At 42.3% G+C, this 22,154-nt stretch overlaps 1 protein-coding gene across 4 annotated transcripts in view; it reads left to right on the top strand.

The window, feature by feature from the left end:
* Nucleotides 1-22,154, top strand: part of LOC120918840 (WD repeat-containing protein 64-like) — a 73,260-nt gene that overhangs the window by 29,188 nt on the left and 21,918 nt on the right. For all 4 annotated transcript variants that reach the window (XM_040330700.1, XM_040330685.1, XM_040330692.1 and 1 more), the window contains 8 exons: nucleotides 1,886-1,991; nucleotides 6,727-6,878; nucleotides 10,555-10,657; nucleotides 12,957-13,063; nucleotides 18,214-18,308; nucleotides 18,407-18,461; nucleotides 18,547-18,592; nucleotides 20,725-20,787. In XM_040330700.1, coding sequence (XP_040186634.1) covers nucleotides 1,886-1,991; nucleotides 6,727-6,878; nucleotides 10,555-10,657; nucleotides 12,957-13,063; nucleotides 18,214-18,308; nucleotides 18,407-18,461; nucleotides 18,547-18,592; nucleotides 20,725-20,787 — 727 coding nt within the window. The remainder of the gene's footprint in view (nucleotides 1-1,885; nucleotides 1,992-6,726; nucleotides 6,879-10,554; nucleotides 10,658-12,956; nucleotides 13,064-18,213; nucleotides 18,309-18,406; nucleotides 18,462-18,546; nucleotides 18,593-20,724; nucleotides 20,788-22,154) is intronic.

Genomic DNA, 22,154 nt, shown 5'->3' with positions numbered 1-22,154 from the left:
GGATACGTCCACGGACGGCGCATGCGCCGTTCGTTAGAAACGTCAAATACGTGGGGTCACTAGTATTTTGCATAGAACACGCCCCCAACCAGCCTATTTTGAATTAGGCGGGCTTACGCCGGTCTAGTTACACTGCGCCGCCGTAAGTTACAGCACAAGTTCTTTGTAAATAAAGGACCTGGTGCTCTAACTTACGGCGGCGTAGTGTATCTGAGATACGCTACGCCCACCCAAATCTACCTGAATCTACCCCTCAGAGCCCTTTTGCTGTGGGAAAATCAGCCTATATGCTCGGTGTGCACAACTTTTGTCTTTGGACAGATATATATATTAACATATTTTGCTCTAATATAAATAGACAATTGCTTGTCCTACTTGGAAAGAAGGGAGGCCACCTAAGCTCAAACGACAGCAGCACTCAGTCCCTATTATATAGAACAAACCAGAAAGATATGCCCATGGGACTTTTGTGAGTGATGCTGAATGTAATCCAACAAAATATTAAAGTACAACATTTATTACAAATAATAAAAAAAACCACACAATTATATATTTGTTTTACAAAAACATCAAGCATGTATATTCAACATATAACCCTTGATTCTAGAGATATATAATTATAAAATTCATGTAGCCTGTAGTCTCTACGCGTTTCATGGGGCAACACCCACTTTATCGGGCAACAGCCATGATCTGAATTTTTGGTGTGTATCTGTGGAAAAACCATGTCATAAGAAAGCAACAGTAAATTGAATAATTTAGAATTAATGCATTTTAATTGTCAAAAGTACACCAATAGCCAGAAATTGTCTCTAGCATATATATGAGGAGTATACTCACACATGCGGTGATAAGTTGGAAGATAAAAGAGTGATGTACATCAACAGGTGCAAAAAAATATTGACACCCGAATCTCAAGGCTGTGGGGGTAGTCCCCACAAAAATGGTTCCAACCAGGGCTAGACTGGGACAAAAATGTGGCCCTGGACTTCATCCAGACCGGCACAGGGCACAGGGCACATCACATCAGGGCCCATCACAGCACATCAGGGCACACAACATTAAGGCACACCTCATTGAGGCAAATCACATCGGGGCACGGGCACATCAGGACAAATGGCACATCAGGGTACATAGCACATAAGGGCACATAGCACATCAGGGCACAGGGCACATCAGGGACTGGGGCACATCAGGGCACGGGGCACATAGCATATCAGGGAACATAGAACATCAGGGCATAGGGCACATCAGGACTTCGGGGCACATCAGGACATGGGGCACATAGCACATCAGGGCACATAGCACATTAGGGCACAGGGCACATTATGGTGCACATCGCTTACCAGCCAGCATTCAGAGTAGCGCAGGAAGCGTGTGTAATATGTTCTCTCTCCTGTCATGGCACTCACTCGGCTCCCCGGCGGCCCCTCCTCTCTTCTTGTCCATCCCTGATGATGTCACAAGCCAATGGGGATGACGAGAAGAGAGGAGGGGCCGCCAGGGAGCAGCGTGAGTGCCGTGACAGGAGAGAGAACATATTACACACGCTTCCTGCACTACTCTGCATGCTCGCTAAATCTCAATTAGGCGCCAGCTGTCAGCGATTGACTGGTAGATCGCCGCGGACCTCAGACCAGCCCACTGAGCCATCGGCCCACCGGGAATCTCTCGGTAGTCCCGATGGCCAGTCCATCCCTGGTTCCAAGCGGGAGCTGATGATCGTGGGTGAACCCCGAGGCCGGGCACCAAAAAGGGGGGTTACTACCCCTAGGTAGTAAATCTACTGATGCTACACTTTTATTCATATGTGGTGTTACTAGTAAAAAAAAAAAAAAAGTGTAATCTTTAGCGGGATATTTTTAATGTGTATTTTCTTCTTTAGGTGGCCCACTGGATTACTGCGTGGACACTCCTCACCTATAAGCTACATACAGATTGCTGATGAAAACACAAAGATCTATTCAGTGTCTACAGACTGTGCTGTGATGGTAACAAATTTGGCTTTCACTTTACATGACTTGAAATATTTTATTTTAGAGAAGAGTGTTCAGCTTTATTTACCTATGCATTACAACAGTCACTTGAAAGAACATTAACTTCTGTAGAGTACATAATTGATTACTTATAAGTTGTGAAATGTTTAATTAAGTAATTATGCAAGAAGGGGAAGTAGAATAAGTATGGATTTTTGTTTTGTGAAAAAGTCATGAGATAAAAATGTGGCACCATCTTCCGGGCAGAAATATGCTTAGAATAACAATTGGAAAATTAATGAATCACAAAGTGTACCTATTTCTGTTGTGTGAAATGCATTTTTTTTACTGCCATTTGGTATTGGATTAAAAAAATTATTCTGCAATCTCAAGAGTGACCCATTTATCTTTCCTGAGAAAGTCAGACTAATCCATGACTTTGAGAAACAGACATGTTAGTGGTTTGCTACACCTGCTCTGCACTGACATCGTCCTCCCTGCAGAAAGGCTTATGCTGTGTACACATGGTCAAACAAAGACAAATCTCCTCCGCTCTTTTGGAAGATGCTATGGGGTGGTATAGTTCAATTAAAAGGTATCTTCCAGAGTCTTGCAGCCCTCCTCAGAATCGTGGGAATTCATGAAACTAAGAAAAGAGAAAAGAACGGAGGGCGCACCGACCTAGTGTGATACTGCTAAAATGAATTTTATTAAAATGTTAAAATCAATCATTATACTCACAATGTGGAGTTTAAAATCAGGCCTTAAAAGACAGTACAGCAGAAATCCAGCAACACCAGCAGAACCCGATAATCACTTGAATCTACGGTTGATGTTAGGGCTGACGCATTTCAGGGGCGCACCCCTTTCTTCAGAGCCTGGTGGTCTGCAGTGTTCCCTCACCGTGGGGCTTGTGGGAATATATACACACACATGTATGCACAAATGAGTGGGCATGTGCTGGGACGTCAGGGTCGTGGGTCACCCCTCCCACACAATGGGAGGGGCTCACCCGGGACCCCACCCCCACACACACCCCTCAAAACAACCTACACCTTCAAACTTGCACCCAGCGGTCTATAAATAGATACATAAATGCATAAATGAATACATAAATGGAGATATCCAACTTCAATATATGGCTGCCATCCCCATAGATAGAGGGGTATCACATTTGTATTGCATCTGGCCTGTTGGGTTGTGACCCACGACCCTGACCTCCCAGCACATGCCCCTCCCAGCACATGCCCACTCATTTGTGCATACATGTGTGTGTATATATTCCCACAAGCCCCACGGTGAGGGAACACTGCAGACCACCAGGCTCTGAAGAAAGGGGTGCGCCCCTGAAACGCGTCAGCCCTAACATCAACCGTAGATTCAAGTAATTATCGGGTTCTGCTAATGTTGCCTGATTTTAAACTCCACATTGTGAGTATAATGATTGATTTTAACCACTTCCCGACCGCCGCATGTAAATGTACGTCCACAGAATGGCACGTACAGGCATATGGGAGTACATGTACGTCCTTGCCTTCTAGCGGGTGGGGGGTCCGATCGGAGCCCCCCCCCCCGCTACATGCGGCGGTCGGATTCCCGCGGGGAGCGATCCGGGACGACGGCGCGGCTATTCGTTTATAGCCGATCCGTCGCGATCGCTCCCCGGAGCTGAAGAACGGGGAGAGCCGTATGTAAACACGGCTTCCCCGTGCTTCACTGTGGCGGCGTATCGATCGAGTGATCCTTTTTATAAGGAAGACTCGATTGATGACGTCAGTCCTACAGCCACACCCCCCTACAGTTGCAAACACACACTAAGTGTACACTAACTCCTACAGCGCCCCCTGTGGTTAACTCCCAAACTGCAACTGTCATTTTCACAATAAACAATGCAATTTAAATGCATTTTTTGCTGTGAAAATGACAATGGTCCCAAAAATGTGTCAAAATTGTCCGAAGTGTCCGCCATAATGTCGCAGTCACAAAAAAAAATTGCTGATCGCCGCCATTAGTAGTAAAAAAATAATAATTAATAAAAATGCAATAAAACTATCCCCTATTTTGTAAACGCTATAGATTTTGCGCAAACCAATCGATAAACGCTTATTGCGATTTTTTTTACCAAAAATAGGTAGAAGAATACGTATCGGCCTAAACTGAGGAAAAAAAACATTTTTATATATGTTTTTGGGGGATATTTATTATAGCAAAAAGTAAAAAATATTGTATTTTTTTCAAAATTGTCGCTTTATTTTTGTTTATAGCGCAAAAAATAAAAACCGCAGAGGTGATCAAATACCACCAAAAGAAAGCTCTATTTGTGGGGAAAAAAGGACGCCAATTTTGTTTGGGAGCCACGTCGCACGACCGCCCAATCGCAAAACCTGGCCTGGGCATTTAGCTGCCTAAAGGTCCGGGGCTTAAGTGATTAATAAAATTCATTTTAGCAGTATCACACTAGGTCGGTGCGCCCTCCGTTCTTTTCTCTTTTCTAAGTGTACACATGGTCAGAATTTCCGACAAGAAACGTTTGACGTGGGCTTTTGGTCGGAAATTCCGACCGTGTGTAGGCTCCATCTGGCTTTTTCTGTCGGAATTTCTGACAACAAAAATTTGAGAGCTGGTTCTCAATTTTTCCGAAAGAATCCAGATCGTCTGTATGCAATTCCGACACACAAAAAAACACGCATGCTAGTAATCAAGTCGACGCATGCTCAGAAGCATTGAACTTCATTTTTCTCGGCTCTCCGTAGTGTTGTACGTCACTGCGTTCTTGACGGAACTTGTCTGAATTTTGTGTGACCGTGTGTATGCAACACAAGTTTGAGACAAAATTCTGTCAGAAAAAAACGTTTTTCTTGTCAGAATTTCCGATTGTGTGTACGCGGCATTAGGATAGGTTCACATTTGACTGGACTGCTGTACCTGCAGGAAACGCACAGAAAAAACCTTCTTGCCGAAATGCACCCACAGGGCAGCCATACGGACCTGTAGGTGGATTTTCACTTTAATTAAAATGTACACTCTATTGCTAAAAGTAATAGAACGTCTGCCTTTACACGCACATGAACTGTAATGGCATCCCAGTCTTAGTCCATATGGTTCAATATTGAGTTGGTCCACCCTTTGCAGCTATAACAGCTTCAACTGTTCAGGGAAGGCTGTCCACAAGGTTTAGGAGTGTGTCTATGGAATGTTTGACCATTCTTTCAGAAAAGCATTTGTGAGGTCAGGCACTGATGTTGGACAAGAAGGCCTGGCTCACAGTCTCCGCCCTGATTCATTTCAAAGGTGTTCTATCGGGTTGAGGTCAGGACTCTGGGCGGGCCAGTCAAGTTCCTTCACCCCAAACTCGCTCATCCATGGTTTTATGGACCTTGCTTTGTGCACCGGTGTGCGGTCATGTTGGAACAGGAAGGGGCCATTCCAAACTGTTCTCACAAAGTTGGGAGCATGAAATTGTCCAAAATGTCTTGGTATGCAACACCTTAAGATTTCCCTTTACTGGAACTAAGGGGCTAAGCCCAACCACTGAAAAACAACCCCACACCATAATCCCCCCTCCACCAAATAATTTGGAGGGGTGGCCCAATACTTTTGGCAATATAGTGTGGATGAGCGGGTTTGGGTAGGAGGTACTTGATTGGCCTACGCCTCAACCCAACTCAATATTGAACCCTACGGACGAAGACTGGGATTCCATTAAAGTTCTTGGGCCATATTCAGAAAGATCAGCAGATCTTTCTGCTGGCGTAACGTAACTCATTTACGCTACGCCGCCGCAAGTTTATCAGGCAAGTGCTGTATTCACAAAGCACTTGCTTGTAAAGTTGCGGTGGCGTAGCGTAAATCCACCCGGCGGAATTCAAATTCGGCGGGTAGGGGCGTGTATCATTTAATCGATGCGCGTCCCCGCGCCGAACGAACTTCGCATGCGCCGGCCGCGACTGAATCCCAGTGCGCATGCTCCAAATGACATCGGCAACTCGTCATGCTTTCGTCGTGAACCTAAATTACGTCCAGCCGTATTCGCGAACGACTTACGCAAACGACGTAAAAAAATTCAAAACTCGGCGCGGGAACGAAGGCCATATTTAACATAGGATACGCCGCACATACCCCTCATATAGCAGGGGTAACTATACGCCGGAAAAAGCCGAACGCAAACAACGTAAAAAAAAAGAGCCGGGTGGTCGTTCGTTTCTGAATCGACGTAAATACTAATTTGCATATTCCTTGTGTAAACAAACAGAAACGCCACCTAGCGGCCAGCGTGAAATTGCAGCCTAAGATCCGACGGTGTAAGACACTTACACCTGTCGGATCTTAGGCATATCTATGCGTAACCTGATTCTATGAATCAGGCGCATAGATACGACGGCCGGACTCAGGAGATACGCCGTCGTATCTTCTTTCTGAATCTGGCCCCTTGTGCGTATGAAGACAGGCGTCCCAATACTTTTGGCAATATAGTGTATGCATAATCAAACCTTTTTGTAGTTTTGGTTATAATAGGGAAAGTTTAGAACCCCCAGTTAAAGGGGATCTTTTCCTCCTTTCCCTAAATTTCACATCAGCGTCCCGGGAAGGCAGCATCACCACACTCCTGCAGTATTGCCTGTGGGGGTTGTTTTGCCTTCCTCTAAGATCAAACTGTCAGAATTAGCGAGAGGCTGAATTTTGATTTGCATTTGTTTTTTTGTTTTTGTTTTTCAACTTAAATAACAATGTAACTATATGTAACTAATAGGTATGGGACATTGAAAATCACAGCTGTCTTCTCAATTGTATATCCAAAGCAAGTCAGGTCAGAGGAGAGCTTGCTACATGTTACTTTTCACATCAACTCCATGCCCTCTACTTAGCAACTGATGCCCTTGCTCTATTGCAGATACAAGAAAGGTACGTAGTGTACATTATAAATGACAATAATTCACTTTCTACTATGGATATTCTTCTGATAATGTCATTCTCTGTTAAATTAAATTCCACAAATAAAAACAAACGGCAGGTTTACAGAACAAATACTTACAAAAATGTAAATATCAGTTGTGGTTGGACTTGTTTTTGGTCTTGGACTTTGATACAGCATGTAAAGGCAAAACCTTTTTTTTCCCAAGACAGAAAGTGATGGAAAAGCCAGAAGATAGGAGGATATCATTCAGGGGCCGCCTCTTCTGGTGACAACTGGATAAGATGGGAAGTCCCATTTTTAAGGCTCCATTCACACCTGGATGTTTGCATTTGCACTGCAATTCCGCCCGCGATCCCAAAACGCTGTGGAAAAATGACAAATCGCACACTTGTTCAGGTGCCATTTATTTTTAATGCCACCTAAACATGGGTGTGTTGTTGCCAAGATTCTGCCACGATTGTCGCACAAAGCTTGTCACTGAAAAAGGAGCTGGAGCTTATTTTTGGTGACAGGTTCGTGCGTTGCAGTTTGCTGCGATATATCATGCAAAACCGCACCTGCATTTAGGTGCCATTAAAAATAAATGGCACTTGAACAAGTGTTGTGCGATTTGTCATTTTTGCATAGCATTTTTGGAATGCGGGCAGAATTGTGGCAATTCTATTGGCAATCGCAAATGCACAGGTGTGATTGGAGCCATTACATTAAAGCAGAAGTAGGGTCCTGCTACCCAAAATGATCAGAAGATTGTTTAAAACGACCTGGGTGCGGAGAGGCAGTCGCACAGGTGCTGTAGCAATCATGAAAAAAGATGGTCCGCGACTCCTTGCTTGCTCTTTAAAATCTTCAAAATGTATTGATTGTCCATAAAAGAGACAAACACCAGTTGTAAACGCGTTTCAGCCTTGTGGGCCTTGTTTACATGGAGCCACAGAGGAGCCATATCTATGTAGCTTCAAAGTTGTGCAACTTTGACAGCCGACATCCTTCGCGACTTCATTGTGGCTTGCTTGCGACTTCATTAACAGTAGTCAATTGAAATCATGATGAAGTTGTCCCAAAGTAGTGCAGAAAGCTTTTTCTAAGTCAATGCGACTTAAGTTGCACTGATTAGAACGTTCCACCGCAGTTAATGAGGTGAGACTTGTCATGCGACTTTGAGAATGTACTGATCTTGTCTTCCTGCTAAGCAGGAACACGGATCTTTACATTCCCCCAGTCAAAGTACCTCCCCCACAGATAGTAATCACTCCTAGGGAACACAGTTAACGCTTTGATCGCCCCTGATGTTAACCCCTTCCCTGGCAGTGTCATTAGTACACCGACAGTGTATATTTTTTTTAGCACTGATCACTGTATTAGTGTCACTGGTTCCAAAAAAGTTTCAAAAGTCTCAGTTAGGAGTCCGATTTGTCCGCCGCAATATCGCAGTAAGTTGCTGTTCACCGCCATTACTAGTAAAAATAAAAAATTGATAAAAAAAGTAAATAAAATCCCATAGTTTTTAGGCGCTATAACTTTTACACAAAAAATAAATATACACTTATTGGGATTTTTTTTACCAAAAACATGTAGCAGAATACATATTGGCCTAAATTAATTAAGAAATTTGATTTTTCTTTTTTTTTTTAAATGAGAATGTTTTATAGCAATACGTAAATAATAATGTTTTTTTAATCAAAATTGTTGATCTTTTTTTGTTTAAAGCGCAAAAAATAAAGAGTGCAGAGGTTATCAAATGGCACCAAAAGAAAGCTCTATTATGGGAAAAAAAGGACATACATTTTGTTTGGGTAAAGCATCGCAACCGCGCAATTGTCAGTTAAAATAACGCAGTGCCATATCGCAAAAAATGGCCTTGCCATGAAGGGGGTAGACCTCCAGGACTAAAGTGGTTAAAGAGGAGCTTTGGTCTCCCTCCCCTAAAAAAATACTTTAGCTCCTTTAATAAATAGATGCTAAGGCCCCTTTCACATTGGAGCGGGAGAGCCGCGGTGGCGGTATAGCGCTGCTAAAAATAGCGGCCCTATACCGCCAGGATTGCCGCAGGAATCGGACGCTAGCAGTGCGGTAGTAACCCCCGCTCGCGGCCGATAAAGGGTTAATACCGCCTTCAATGTGCCTCTTCAGAGGCGCAATGCGGGCGGTATTGCCGCGGTTTCCCATTGTTTTAAATGGGAAGGAGCGGTGAAGGAGCGGTATACACGCCGCTCCTCTCACCGCTCCAAAGATGCTGCTTGCAGGAGATTTTTTTCTCTCCCGCCAGCGCATCGCCTCAGTGTGAAAGCCCTCGGGCTTTCACATTGAGTAGACAGTGAAGATGTTTTTCAGGTGGTATAGCAGCGCTATTTTTAGCGCTGTACGGCCTGAAAAACTCCTCAGTGTGAAAGGGGTCTTACCTGACCAAGGATCCAGCGCCATCCTCACTCAGGCCGCTAACTTGCCAGTCTTCATGTCCCTGGTGCCTGCATGTTTTCTAAAGGAAGCTGGGTGTGATTCCTTGTGGCTTCACAGCCAACTTCCCACTGTGCAATCTCACAAAGCGCCTTATGAATAGTTCCGCAGGCTTCTGGGACCTGTGACATGTTCCAGAAGGCTGCAGGTAAAGAGGAGATCTGAGTGGAAGTGGGGGGCAAAACTCCCCCCCCCCAAAAAAGATGTCCAAAAAGGCTAGAGGAGGGTAGGGGGAGGTGGAAAAGCAGAACTTACACTTTAAAGCCTAATAAAAAATCTGTCTGTCTTTATGGCTCATCAGTTGGAATAGAACAGATATTTTTTGTATTATTTTCATATGAAAAGAAACTATTTTTTAAAACTTCAGATATAATCTTAAAATAATGCCGCCTACACACGATCGTTTTTCGGCATGAAAAAAAACGTTTTTCAGCATGTCCAAAAAACGACGTTTTTCCAACTTCATCATTAAAGACGACGTTGCCCACACACCATCGTGTTTGAAAAATGATGAACAAAGCGTGGTGACATACAACACGTACGACGGCACTCTAAAGGGGAAGTTCTATTCGCCTTTGGGCTGCTTTAGCTGATTCCGTGTTAGTAAAAGACGATTCGCGCTTTTCTGTCTGTTACAGCGTGATGAATGTGCTTACTCCATTATGAATGATAGTTTTACCAGAACGAGCGCTCCTGTCTCATAACTTGCTTCTGGGCATGCGCGGGTTTAAAACGTCGTTTTAGCCCACACACGATCATTTTTTACAACCCGAAAAATGAAATTTTTAAAAACGACGTTAAAAAATGCAGCATGTTCGAATTTTTTTTTTGTTGTTTTTCACAAGCCGAAAAACTATGTGAAGCCCACACGCGAATAATGTTAAATGTCGTTTTTAAAAACGTCTTTTTTTTTTCAATGCCGAAAAACGATCGTCTGTACGCGGCATAAGAGTTTATGGGAACTGACATGTGAACATTGACTTTGAATAAAGTTTACTTTGTAAAAGAGTTTATGGTCCCTATATTAATCTCCATTGTTACATGGGAAATGTACTGTAGTTTTCAAAGGTGATCTACACTGGAAGAGCTTCGCTGGCTTCGTGGTTTATCTGTCATGCTACAATGTTGCTTTTAATAAACAGTTTGATCAAACGCTTTGTATTCTGTATGGTAGCTTCATCCTCTGTGATTTTTTGTTTGCTATTACAGTGCTACACAAAATGGATCGCCATCTGTTTCTCACAATGAGCCTGTCACCAGCTGTCTATATAATCATTTCCATCAGCAGATAATTAGCTGCACAGAGGCTTCTGTAAGTTACACTTTTGTCCTGTCCTAATCGGGGAGCCTAAATATTTGGGGGGGGGGGGGGGGCGATGGGATGGATATTCTACACTGAGCTAAAATGACCTCCCTCTTTGTAACTCAGATTTATGTAACTGTGTGTAAGCTGTACTTAAATCAGTTGCAGAATTTTGTCTGCGACACAAATGTTGCACATAACTACCTGAATGTGTTTGCAAGTGTTGGAAATTGCAAGAAAACTGTAGCAAGGCTTTCATCATTTGGTGCATGACTTATCAATGTGGCTCTAAGGCCTCATTCACGCTTCACATTCCCATTTCCGATTTTGTGTGGGGCGCTTTTCATGCAATTCTGCGTGTCGCACATAAGGCAGCCCTTTCACTTCAATGAGCTGCCCTATGCATGATTTCCATGGCTAAGGAGCTCAAGGACCACATTTTGGCCCTGAGACAGGCGTGTTTTTTACACAAGCATTTTGACATGATTCTCATGTAACAACCATGGCAAATTCACACCGCATTTAGGTTGCCAGTAGGGATGAATAGAAGAAAGAAACCAAATGCAAGTTCATATTCTGGATACAGTACAAGTTAAATCTTGTGAAGTCATCTTTTTTATAAATCTTTTTATTTAAAGCGGAGTTCCGCCAATTATTATATATTTTTTTAAAGTCAGCAGCTAAAAATACTGCAGCTGCTGACTTTTAAAATAAGGACACTTACCTATCCTGGGCACCCGAGAAGGCGGCACCTGAAGCCGATCTATCCCTCGGCTCTCGGGGGGTGGCGCTGCCATCTTCGGTAAGGGAATCAGGAAGTGAAACCTTGCGGCTTCACTTCCTGGTTCCCTACTGCGAATGCGCGATTCGCGCTGCGCGATCCCACTGGTCCCTGCTGTCTTCTGGGACCTGTGTGTTTCCCAGAAGACAGCGGCGGGGACAGAGAAGGCGCCGGAAGTGGCATAGATACCTGCGAGTGGCTCGGGTATTTATGCCTGGAATTTGAAACGAAATACCTGTATTAGACTGCTCCCCCCTGAAAGGTGCCAAATGTGACACCGGAGAAGGGGAGGATTTCGAAAAGCGGAAGTTCCATTTTTGAGTGGAACTCCGCTTTAATTTTCTTTAAGGGCAACCCGACTTACAGTGCGACTTTGCAAGGCAATTTGGAGGTGACTTCAGCACGACTTTGAGCAACTTACAATGCGACTTAAAGTTGCTTTCAGGACAGGTGACTTTGGCTGTGGCCAATCACAACTCTGTGGGAGGGAGGGGTTTGCCTGGGTAAACTATTTTCTTTTTTCCTGTAAAGTCGCTTCAATATAGATGGAGATCTGACTTGGAGGCAACTTCCATTGAAATCTATGGGTACAAGTTTCCTAGAAGTCACCTTGAAGTAGTACAGGAACCTTTTCTAAAGTCAGAGCAACTTGAGCAATGTACATTAAGGCTGGGTTCACACTATGCTACACGACAGCAGTACGACTTTCATCCTACTTTGCTCTGAGACATTGGTCCTACATTGGTCCTACATTGGTCCTAAATTGATTCTACATCCATCCGACTTTAATGAACAGGATACTACTTTGATCCGACTTTGTGATAGTCTGACTTGTTCTTTGACCAATCAAAACAATCCCAGTGTGAGATAAATTCCTTTTACTGCTGCTGTAATCACCATGTTGGATGTCAAAAGTCGGATGGTAAGGACAAGGGTCCTACTTTGGTCCGACTTCAATGATATTCAATGGGCTGAAGTAGGATCAATGTCAGACCAAAGTAGTACAGGGAGCATTTTCAAAGTCGAACCGACTTGTGTCGGACCAGTTAAGACGGCTCTCATAGGGAAACATTGATTTTCACACGTCATGCGACATGAGCTCCCAATGTCGGAGCCTAAGACGGCTCTCATTCACTTCTATGGCATTTCTTATGTTCAGCAACTTGGGGCAACTTGAGGACTTACAAGTCGGATCCCAAGTTGCTGTAGTGTGAACCGGCACTAACAGACAAACAGACAAAACAAAGCACAACACAACAAAACATCATACACATTGAACCTAAAGTATATTAATACAATATCAAGATCCAATTACCCTGCATAGCAACTATTACCGGTAATTCAAAATAAGAATTCAGAATAACAGCAACAACTTAAAGGAATATACTAATTAACACAAAAGTATTTTATCTGGGTATCTAGGCCTTCCCATTTGTCCACTCAAATGTCAAACTTCACCCCATATATAAAAATTGTGAAGTCATCTTTATTAAAATGCGTATAATGAACGAACATTATTGAATGCAGGTTATGAAGACTTGGGACCTTTTGACGGGACAGCTTATCTGTGAAGTACAAGCAGATGATGGATGGTCGGCTGTCACATGCCTTGCACTGGACTCTGGTGGTAACAGGTATTCCAACTGTTAATTATGGGCTGTCATTGCTCACCTTCTTCAACAAAATACTAATTACCTGATTGCAATGCTAATTCAATATCATCAATACCATTGGAGTCATTAAACCAGTTATGACTTTATTTTAATTTCACTTTCCACATTCTTGCACATTGTTGAATCAGAGAGCCATTTGCATTTTCAGAAAGGGGTAGGTAACTGAAGACTCTGTATTTTACGAAAGGACATGTTTCCACTTGCCGACCTCCTAACTGTAAATATAAGTCATTACTTTGATGTTAAATACCCCGGTATCTTTTTTCAGTCGGGCGGACAGCTTTCAGATAAAAGTGGCCCTTCGCCGCAATAAAAGGCGGCGGGGGAGGTGCCCCCTCGTGCCGCATCCCGGTGGTTCCCGAGCTTACCGGAGCCATCAGTAAGGCAATCGGTATGGCTGGTTTCTAGGAAGGAACCCGAGTGAGGGCAAGATAGCCACCACTCGGCTCTATGCCCTTGGAGCACCAGAGCAACGTCTGACGTCACTACCGCATTTCGGGCAGATAGAATGAAGGAAGAAATTGGCTGCACACTGACGTGATTGAAGTCCATTTATTGAATGTTCCATGCAAACCATGACACACACCATGGTTGCAGTAGCCGGAAAAGAGGTGGACTAGTTTCGCACAGCTACACTGTGCTTACTCATCACCATCCACCTCTGTTCCGGCTACTGCAACCGTGGTGTGTGTCATTGTTTGCGTGGAACATTCAATAAATGGTCTTAAATCATGTTGGTTTGCAGTCAATTTCTTCCTTCATTTAGTCTTCTACGACAGGCGACCCGGGGCTTGCACCCGTGTGAGGAGTCTTATATTATTCATTGTGCCTGGAGTTTTTCACCTAGAGTGGCGATTTTCCTTTGCTGTCTACTTCTCGGCCAGATAAACAGGATTTTCTTTTTAACCGATTGCTGACCAGCCACAGTCATTATACTGCGGCAGGTTGGCTCGTTCCCACGGACCGTCGTAGCTGTACGTTGGTCCCTTTAAGCGGGATAGCGAGCGCGCGCACCCGCTGCACAGCGGAGGTGCCGCTGCTCGTGACCGGCGTTCACGATGACCGCCAGCCACGATCGATTGCTGGCACAAGAGGAAGAACAGGGATGTGTGTGTAAACACACACATTTATTAATTAATAATAAATTATATAATAATATTATATAATTAATATGTATATATAATATAGATAGATATATAAAAATAAATAAATATTACTTAAAATAATTAAATATAAATACATTTATATAGATAAACTCGATGAGAGACTCTGCGCTATACCGTATTACATACAAGGACTTTTTACTCTGTAGTGTAGACAATTGATTAGAATTATACGGCACAGATTAAAGAAGACTTTGCTCTATGACTACAGAGAGTGAAAGTTGAGTCTATTTATCTTTCTGACTATTTTTTTACTTTAGTGTGGATTTCACTGTATTTGTGTAAAGTGATCACATCTCAGTAAAGTAAAGATACAATGGTTGCTGGTAGTCCACACGCTTGCTTAGCAACATCACATGAAGCCGTTGACATCTCATGTAACACGTAACCTGTAATTATCCAAATGTGTGTTTATGGTGTCAATTAGCAGATGTATTCCCTCTATGCAAGGTAGTTAACCGTTCTTCTGAATTTAATCTCTCATTAAAATAAATAAGAACCTGTGTCTGTTCATCTTCAGTTTAAACAACCTCTTGAGACATTGTAATAATGAATAGTAGTAACAATGCTTTATCCTCCAACCCTTTGCATTGTGCTTCATGTAATGCCACCTATTAGGAAGGACTTTTAAATGTTTAAATTGACTAAGATATTTGCTCTAAAGGAAACCTATCCACAGTGTTTTCTTTAATATCTTTTCTGGTTTGGACATCCACTACACTGTCCAGTCTTATGAAATGTAATTCAAGTAGGCACCACTTACATGTCTCTCTGTGGCAGACCATGACTTCCTGTAGTCCTCATTTGAAGTCTATCAATCACACTATCTCAAAACAAAACTCTTAACAATATGTTGACCCTGTGAATTATGTGAGTACTGGTTAAGCATCAGGAAGAAATTTTTTCCTGTTTGGTCAAAGTTTTACCCCAAGCTAGTGTGTAGACTTTCTCCACTGTAGGTGGTGCTCCTCCACAGCTGGAGAGAAAGTCAAGAGGAACATAGTTCCTCTATGGTTTCCTGGGTCACTGAGGAAGTACCCAATTGGATACTGTCGCCCCTTGTTACTCCAGCAACCATTTTGGGTCAGGCAGAGCCTAGTTAAGACAAAATACAAGATAATACAGCGCTTAATATCTTAACCTTTGAAAATGATAAGTGAAATGACCATAAATAATATAAGTGAACACAATGAGTGAATAAAGAATGAACAATTCAAAATATCGGACCCATCCAATTGGTCAATGGGTGTGATAAAACATAGTCCATAAATAACAGTGAATTGAGTCCAATTTAAGTGACCAACACTATCTGCATGTGAAAAGATCCTCCACCGAAGATGAGATAAAAGGACACCCAATGTGTGGGAAATGAAATCTCCTTACCAGAGAAAAAGACCGGACTTTCAACGGTCTCATAGGGTATAAGGATGTTTAAAGTCTTCCTTGAAAAGACTATTCCAGACACTGCTACTAACACCAGCATAAGAGCTCCAGGGGACAAAATCCTGATCAGATCCACTCCAGATTAACAATGTGGCGTTGATGTGTTCATAAAATAAAAAATGGTAGGAAACCACATAGTGCGTTACTGTATAAAGATTGAGTTTTAATAAAAACAAGTGTGCACTTACAGCAAAGACTTGGTAAATTCGCATGTGGGATATAGCGTGGAGAGGATGGCGTTTCCTCGACCTTCCGTTTGCCTCGTACTTCCGTTCGTCACGTGTCTCTCCTTCTAACGTGATGACGTCACTACGGCTAAGCTCCTCCTACGCGTTTCGTCGCAATACGGACGTCTACGGGGATTGGCAGCCAATCCCCGTAGACGTCCGTATTGCGACGAAACGCGTAGGAGGGGCTTAGCCGTAGTGACGTCATCACGTTAGAAGGAGAGACACGTGACGAACGGAAGTACGAGGCAAACGGAAGGTCGAGGAAACGCCATCCTCTCCACGCTATATCCCACATGCGAATTTACCAAGTCTTTGCTGTAAGTGCACACTTGTTTTTATTAAAACTCAATCTTTATACAGTAACGCACTATGTGGTTTCCTACCATTTTTTATTTTATGAACACATCAACGCCACATTGTTAATCTGGAGTGGATCTGATCAGGATTTTGTCCCCTGGAGCTCTTATGCTGGTGTTAGTAGCAGTGTCTGGAATAGTCTTTTCAAGGAAGACTTTAAACATCCTTATACCCTATGAGACCGTTGAAAGTCCGGTCTTTTTCTCTGGTAAGGAGATTTCATTTCCCACACATTGGGTGTCCTTTTATCTCATCTTCGGTGGAGGATCTTTTCACATGCAGATAGTGTTGGTCACTTAAATTGGACTCAATTCACTGTTATTTATGGACTATGTTTTATCACACCCATTGACCAATTGGATGGGTCCGATATTTTGAATTGTTCATTCTTTATTCACTCATTGTGTTCACTTATATTATTTATGGTCATTTCACTTATCATTTTCAAAGGTTAAGATATTAAGCGCTGTATTATCTTGTATTTTGTGTTCTTTGTTTACTATGGTAATTAGTAATTAATACTGGCAGCTTTTTTAATTCACACGATCATTTAATTGATTTATTTTGTTAGCGCAGTGTTTTTTTCTGTTTAGACAGAGAAATCCCTTTCCAGAGCCTAGTTAAGGCTCTGGCTCCTAGGTTTGGTTCACTTTATGTAAGTTGACAGTGTAGGGAAAGATACCCTGCCTGTTAGGGCTCAGTACTAGTGGCAGGGAAAGATTCCTGACGAGGAGGGAAAGCGTAGGGTTGCAACTTTGGATATTTTACCGATTGGGCACGAGATGGCCAGGCCACATTGTGCTTTCTTAACAGATGCTGTCAACCCAGCTGATACCTGTCATTATTATATAATTAAAAAAACGTGAGTGTACCCGGTTGGGCAGGTGTGCCTCTGGGTTGTTGTAAACTGTTACTGTATTACTTCATTACAAGTTTCTAATACACCTGTCTGTGTGAATTATTGCCACCGCCATACACTCACCTAACTTTAAACTTCAAAATTCTGTTTACTACTGTACAGCTACAGACTCCTTATAGGAAACCTGTGATAAAAAAAATGTATAGGCTACCAGGGCTGACCTTCTGGAATTGCTAGGTGCCTGCCATGCTGGTCCTCTGACTTCAGTGCTCCCAGAGATACTGACCCAGAAGTATGAGATCAGGATTATGACTTTGCTTGGTACTTACTCCTAAAGTTAGTGTCATAAAAAGTTTCACAGCCAGGTCATTAACATTTTCAATGGGAAGTAAGCAGTCTTGTATTACCTGCATCGTGTGTATAAGGCAGCAGTGTGATCCAGGTTGAGGGGGCATAAAGCCGCAAGAAATTGTGTGTATAAGGCAGCGGTGTAATCCAGGATGAGGAGGCATAGAGCCGCAATGTATAAGATGTGTATAATTGTGTGTATAAGGCAGCAGTGTAATCCAGGATGAGGGGGCATAGAGCCGCAGCATTGTGTGTATAAAGCAGCAGTGTGATCCAGGATGAGGGGGCAAAGAGCTGGAGCATTGTGTGTATAAAGCAGAAGTGTGATCCAGGATGAGGGGGCAAAGAGCTGGAGCATTGTGTGTGTATAAGGCATGTAGTGGTCCGCAGAACTCAAAAATTTTATTGGTCCGTGAGATTCGAAAGGTTGGCAACCACTGTCAGAGAGGGCTTAAAGCAGAGTTCCACTTGTTTTTCAGTTTATTAAAAGTCAGCATCTACAAAATGTAAGCAAAATTTAAAAAAAGAATCAGGAAGAAATGTATACACTACACAGAGAAATGTTTACAGGTTCAAGTTTCAGTTTCAATTATGTAGCATGGGGGTCGCTGACATAACCAAAAAGTGCTGTACAAGAAAAAAAAAAAGCCTATACTGACTGCTATTTTGTACACATTAGACATATACTAATATAATGTTGTGTGTATACAGACTGGTTACCGGCAGTATGAATGGCAGTGTTAAGCAGTGGGATTACATGTCAGATTCCATCACCTTCATGAAGATGCTGAGACTAGGAAGTTCAGGTCTGTGCTCTTTAATCTGTATCTGCATAACTCTCTTCCCTGTATTGGGGAAATACAGTACATTGAATAGGACCCATGGTTGTTTTTGTGTTTCCCAGAACAACCAAGAGTTGGAATCAGTGACGTCACTTACGCAGAGCACAGTAATTATCGGTATGTACTATTTACACACTTGGCTGAATTTTTTTTTCCTGCTCTGCACCACTCAGAACTGATGACAATAAATTTTAATTGACAGGTATATAATATCAGTTTCCTGTGATGGACGCATTCGAATTTTCCAGGTAAGCTATCGGGCTTATTATATAAGGAGGAAATCATGGTGCACTGCAAAGTTCATAGCAATCAGCAGGCGTATGTCATCACTCTGGCTCCTATAAACTAGTTAAATTGTCATAAATAACTCTGGGATGCAATATAAAAAACAATCTGACTACAAAGAGAAGATGCCTGTTTTCATGTATTGCACTTTTGTGGGGTGGTTTTGTACAGAATAGAGCGGAACCTTACTTAAGTTACCTTTTTCAGAAACAAAATGAGCGTAAAGGTTCGTACACACGGTCGGACATCCAACAAAATTTCCCTTGGATTTTTGTCTTAATTGATTTGTCCGATCACACCCATAGCATACACACACTCTGACTTTTCTGCAAACTTTTCTAACACTTTCCCAACATCACGTGGTTTTACTTGCTCTTTACCGCCACCCTTTGGTTAACTTCTGCTATTGTTGGTTGAGTTTAACATTGGTTCTGAGCATGCGCATTTGTACTTTGTCCAAAAGTCCGATGGTTTGCTGTACACACGGTCGGACAAGGCACCATCGGACTTTTGTTGCCAGAAAGTTGGTCCGTTCGCAGACCCAACTTTTTGTCCGATGAAAGCCAAAAAAGTTGGTCCGATGGAACGTACACACGGTCAGACAAATACGAAAAGTGCCGGATTTTGAAGTTGGTTGGGCAAAAGTCCGACCGTGTGTACGGGGCTTAGGAGAATTTATGGGTGATCAATACATGTTTTTGGACATTTTAGTGGGTTTGCAGTATTTTTTCATCTTCCATTTAGTTTTTTTTACAACAAATGTGCATAAAAGCATGCATGAAATACATCTACATGTGCCTATACCCCTGTGACAGGTAATAAAGCAGTCAAGTGGCAGCTTACAGGAGTTTCATTAATTGCCATGAACAGTGTTAAACTAGTCCCAAATCCAGTTATTGTATAATGCACAAGCCTTGTTAAGTAAAAATACTTCTACCGCCCCTCATTGAGACAAATCTTCTTGATTTGGGTCTCACATGCTCCCCTTACCAGACACTGCAGCTCACTGGCAGAGGCTTTTAGCGGCAGAGTGCTGCCAAACCAGAAAGCAGTGGGCAGGGCTAGGTGTGGCCTGGTGCTGATTGACATTGGCATTTCCCCAGGTTTTGTTGTTATCTGCTTTAGCCTTCCAATGCTACTTACTGCTATGGCCAGCTATAGATGGGGCGGTGGACACGTTTATGTTTCACCTGTGGTGCTTGTATAAGTCCAGCAGCACACCAACACCTTTGCAGCCATTGTGCTACATGCTGGGTGTTTGGTGTGCTCCTGCACATTAAAGGAGGGGTGGCTCCCCTTCAGTCCACCTGCCCCTATCTATCCATTAGAATGCATGTGCCTCCATTGTGGGGACACTCATTGTTTAGTGTTAGGACCACAGATTACAGGGTGCCTTGGCGCGGCTCTGTGGCTCACGCATGCGTTTGCAAATGCGTGCGGACAAAACCCCTGTTTTTAACGCATACTGTTAGACAGGCTAATTGGTCGGTAAGTAGGCTTGGTTTTTCCCTGGGCATTCCCCAGGTTTTGTTGTGACAAGCTTTAGGCTTGTGATTTCGCAGAGACAATTTTCATAGCCATGTCTTCTCATTTCCCTGTAGTGCAAGCAGGCACAAAAGGGATTTTTAGGACTTTGCAGGGGGGCTTAGGAAAAACTCTAAATGCTGATGCACTTAAGAGCTGCAGCACATATTTTAAAATGTTTAATGTGAGAGGCCATAGTTCTATTTGTAGTAATATTCCACTTTCCAGCTTGTGTAAATGACTCTGCTTTTTATAAACATGGGCGCCAGGATATCAGCATTTTATCAGAACAGAGAAAATAAACAAATTAATGCTTTTTTTCTAGAATGTATATAGTGCACCTAGAGTATTCTTTTTTTTTTAACTAAAATGGCAGCACGCTTCAAATGCACATATGTGCATAACTCCAAAAACAAATGATCATGAATTGTCCTTTATGTAGAAAACGACATGCCATGTGCATAGGTTAAAATGGGCCAAACAAACCTATTGGCACTGCCATCAATCTCTTGTATAAGAATAGTGAAATGTCCGAAATGCGTTAAATCGGTTATCCCTCTTTATTTCAAAGGATCAGCATGAAGCATCAATTTCAGCTGAAGATTACCCACATTGCACCTGGGAAAATCATATGGTAAGTGAATTGTGAAACTTTAATGAGGGAAACCGAAAACGGAAGTCTATACCCTCATAGAACATGCAATGTTTCCTACATACCTTGCTACGAAATAAGTACCGTATTTGTTTTCAATTTCTTTTTATTACATTTTTTTTCAGATATAAAACTTTTACATTGTGCAAGATTCACTTACAATATACATGATTCATATAAGTTATTCAATATACACAATCTTGATAAATACAGATTACTTTAACTTTAAAATACAATGGCCTTCGACATTCATCCACCCCCTTTCCCCCCATCTTCCCCATGTACTCCTCTTCTCTTCTCCCTTATATCTCTATCAGCTTCCATTTCTTTTGCCTATCCCCTGATCCTAATTTCCCCCTTTATGTATATTTAAGTACCATTATTTTGAAAAGAATAAGGGCTGGTTCACACCAGATGGGGTTTTCACATGCATCCAAACAGTGTTTGCTATGGATTCCAATGGCCCTAGTTCATGCATTTTTTAATCCGGAGTGCATCAAAAACCCATATAAATGCACCAGAATGCACCTAATAAAGATTTTTCAGGTGTAAAAAAAGAAAAAGAAAAAAGAAAGAACTGGAATGCACTGAAACATGCCAACATGCACCAACACCCATGTATTTTACAAATGTGTATTGCAAGAACACATTCAGAACACTGGTGTAAACAAGCCATAAGTCTATTTCTAATTTTCAGGATATATACCGTGCTGCCAGCTAAAACTGCAATCTACGTTAAAAGAAATAAGGAATTTAAGATAATAATCAGGCTGGGCCCAAGTTGTAATAAACAGCTAGGACTAAGCTTATAGGCATTGCTTTGTGTTCTCCCAGCAAGACAGCAACAGCACGGTAGCAACAAAACTAATAACTGTGCCTTGCTAGATGAAAAGTATGCATTGCCTCTGCATGGAAACCGACCACAGATGCCAAAGTGTAACACCTTGAAAGCGAATAGTTAGTATGTGCATTTAATGCTTTCTTAATGAATTGCTTAATTTTTTTATTTCATCTGATTTGCCAATTTGTCAGATGGTAGAATTGTATGACAATATGTGTTGCCCCACAGTGATAATTATGTAAATAATCTTTATTCAAACAGTTAAAGAAGACATTTTCTGAGCACTATTTGCAACCACACTAACCAAATGCTGTAATTTCAGTTCAGTTTCAGTTTTAAAAATGGCTCCACATTCTGTGAAAATAATTACATAGTCTGGTTGAAAACAAAGACACAAGTCCATCTAGTTCAACCAATGCGCTTACTGTTAATGGAAAATCAGCATCTCAAGAGCTGGTTCACACCCAGAATCGCAAAGGATCGCACTGTGCATTCCTTAGAAATTCAA

Source organism: Rana temporaria, chromosome 1 (assembly GCF_905171775.1).
Source record: "Rana temporaria chromosome 1, aRanTem1.1, whole genome shotgun sequence".
Classification (NCBI taxonomy): Eukaryota; Metazoa; Chordata; class Amphibia; order Anura; family Ranidae; genus Rana; species Rana temporaria.
Note: the sequence above shows the minus strand (reverse complement) of the source record. Positions and strands in the feature narration are given on the sequence as shown.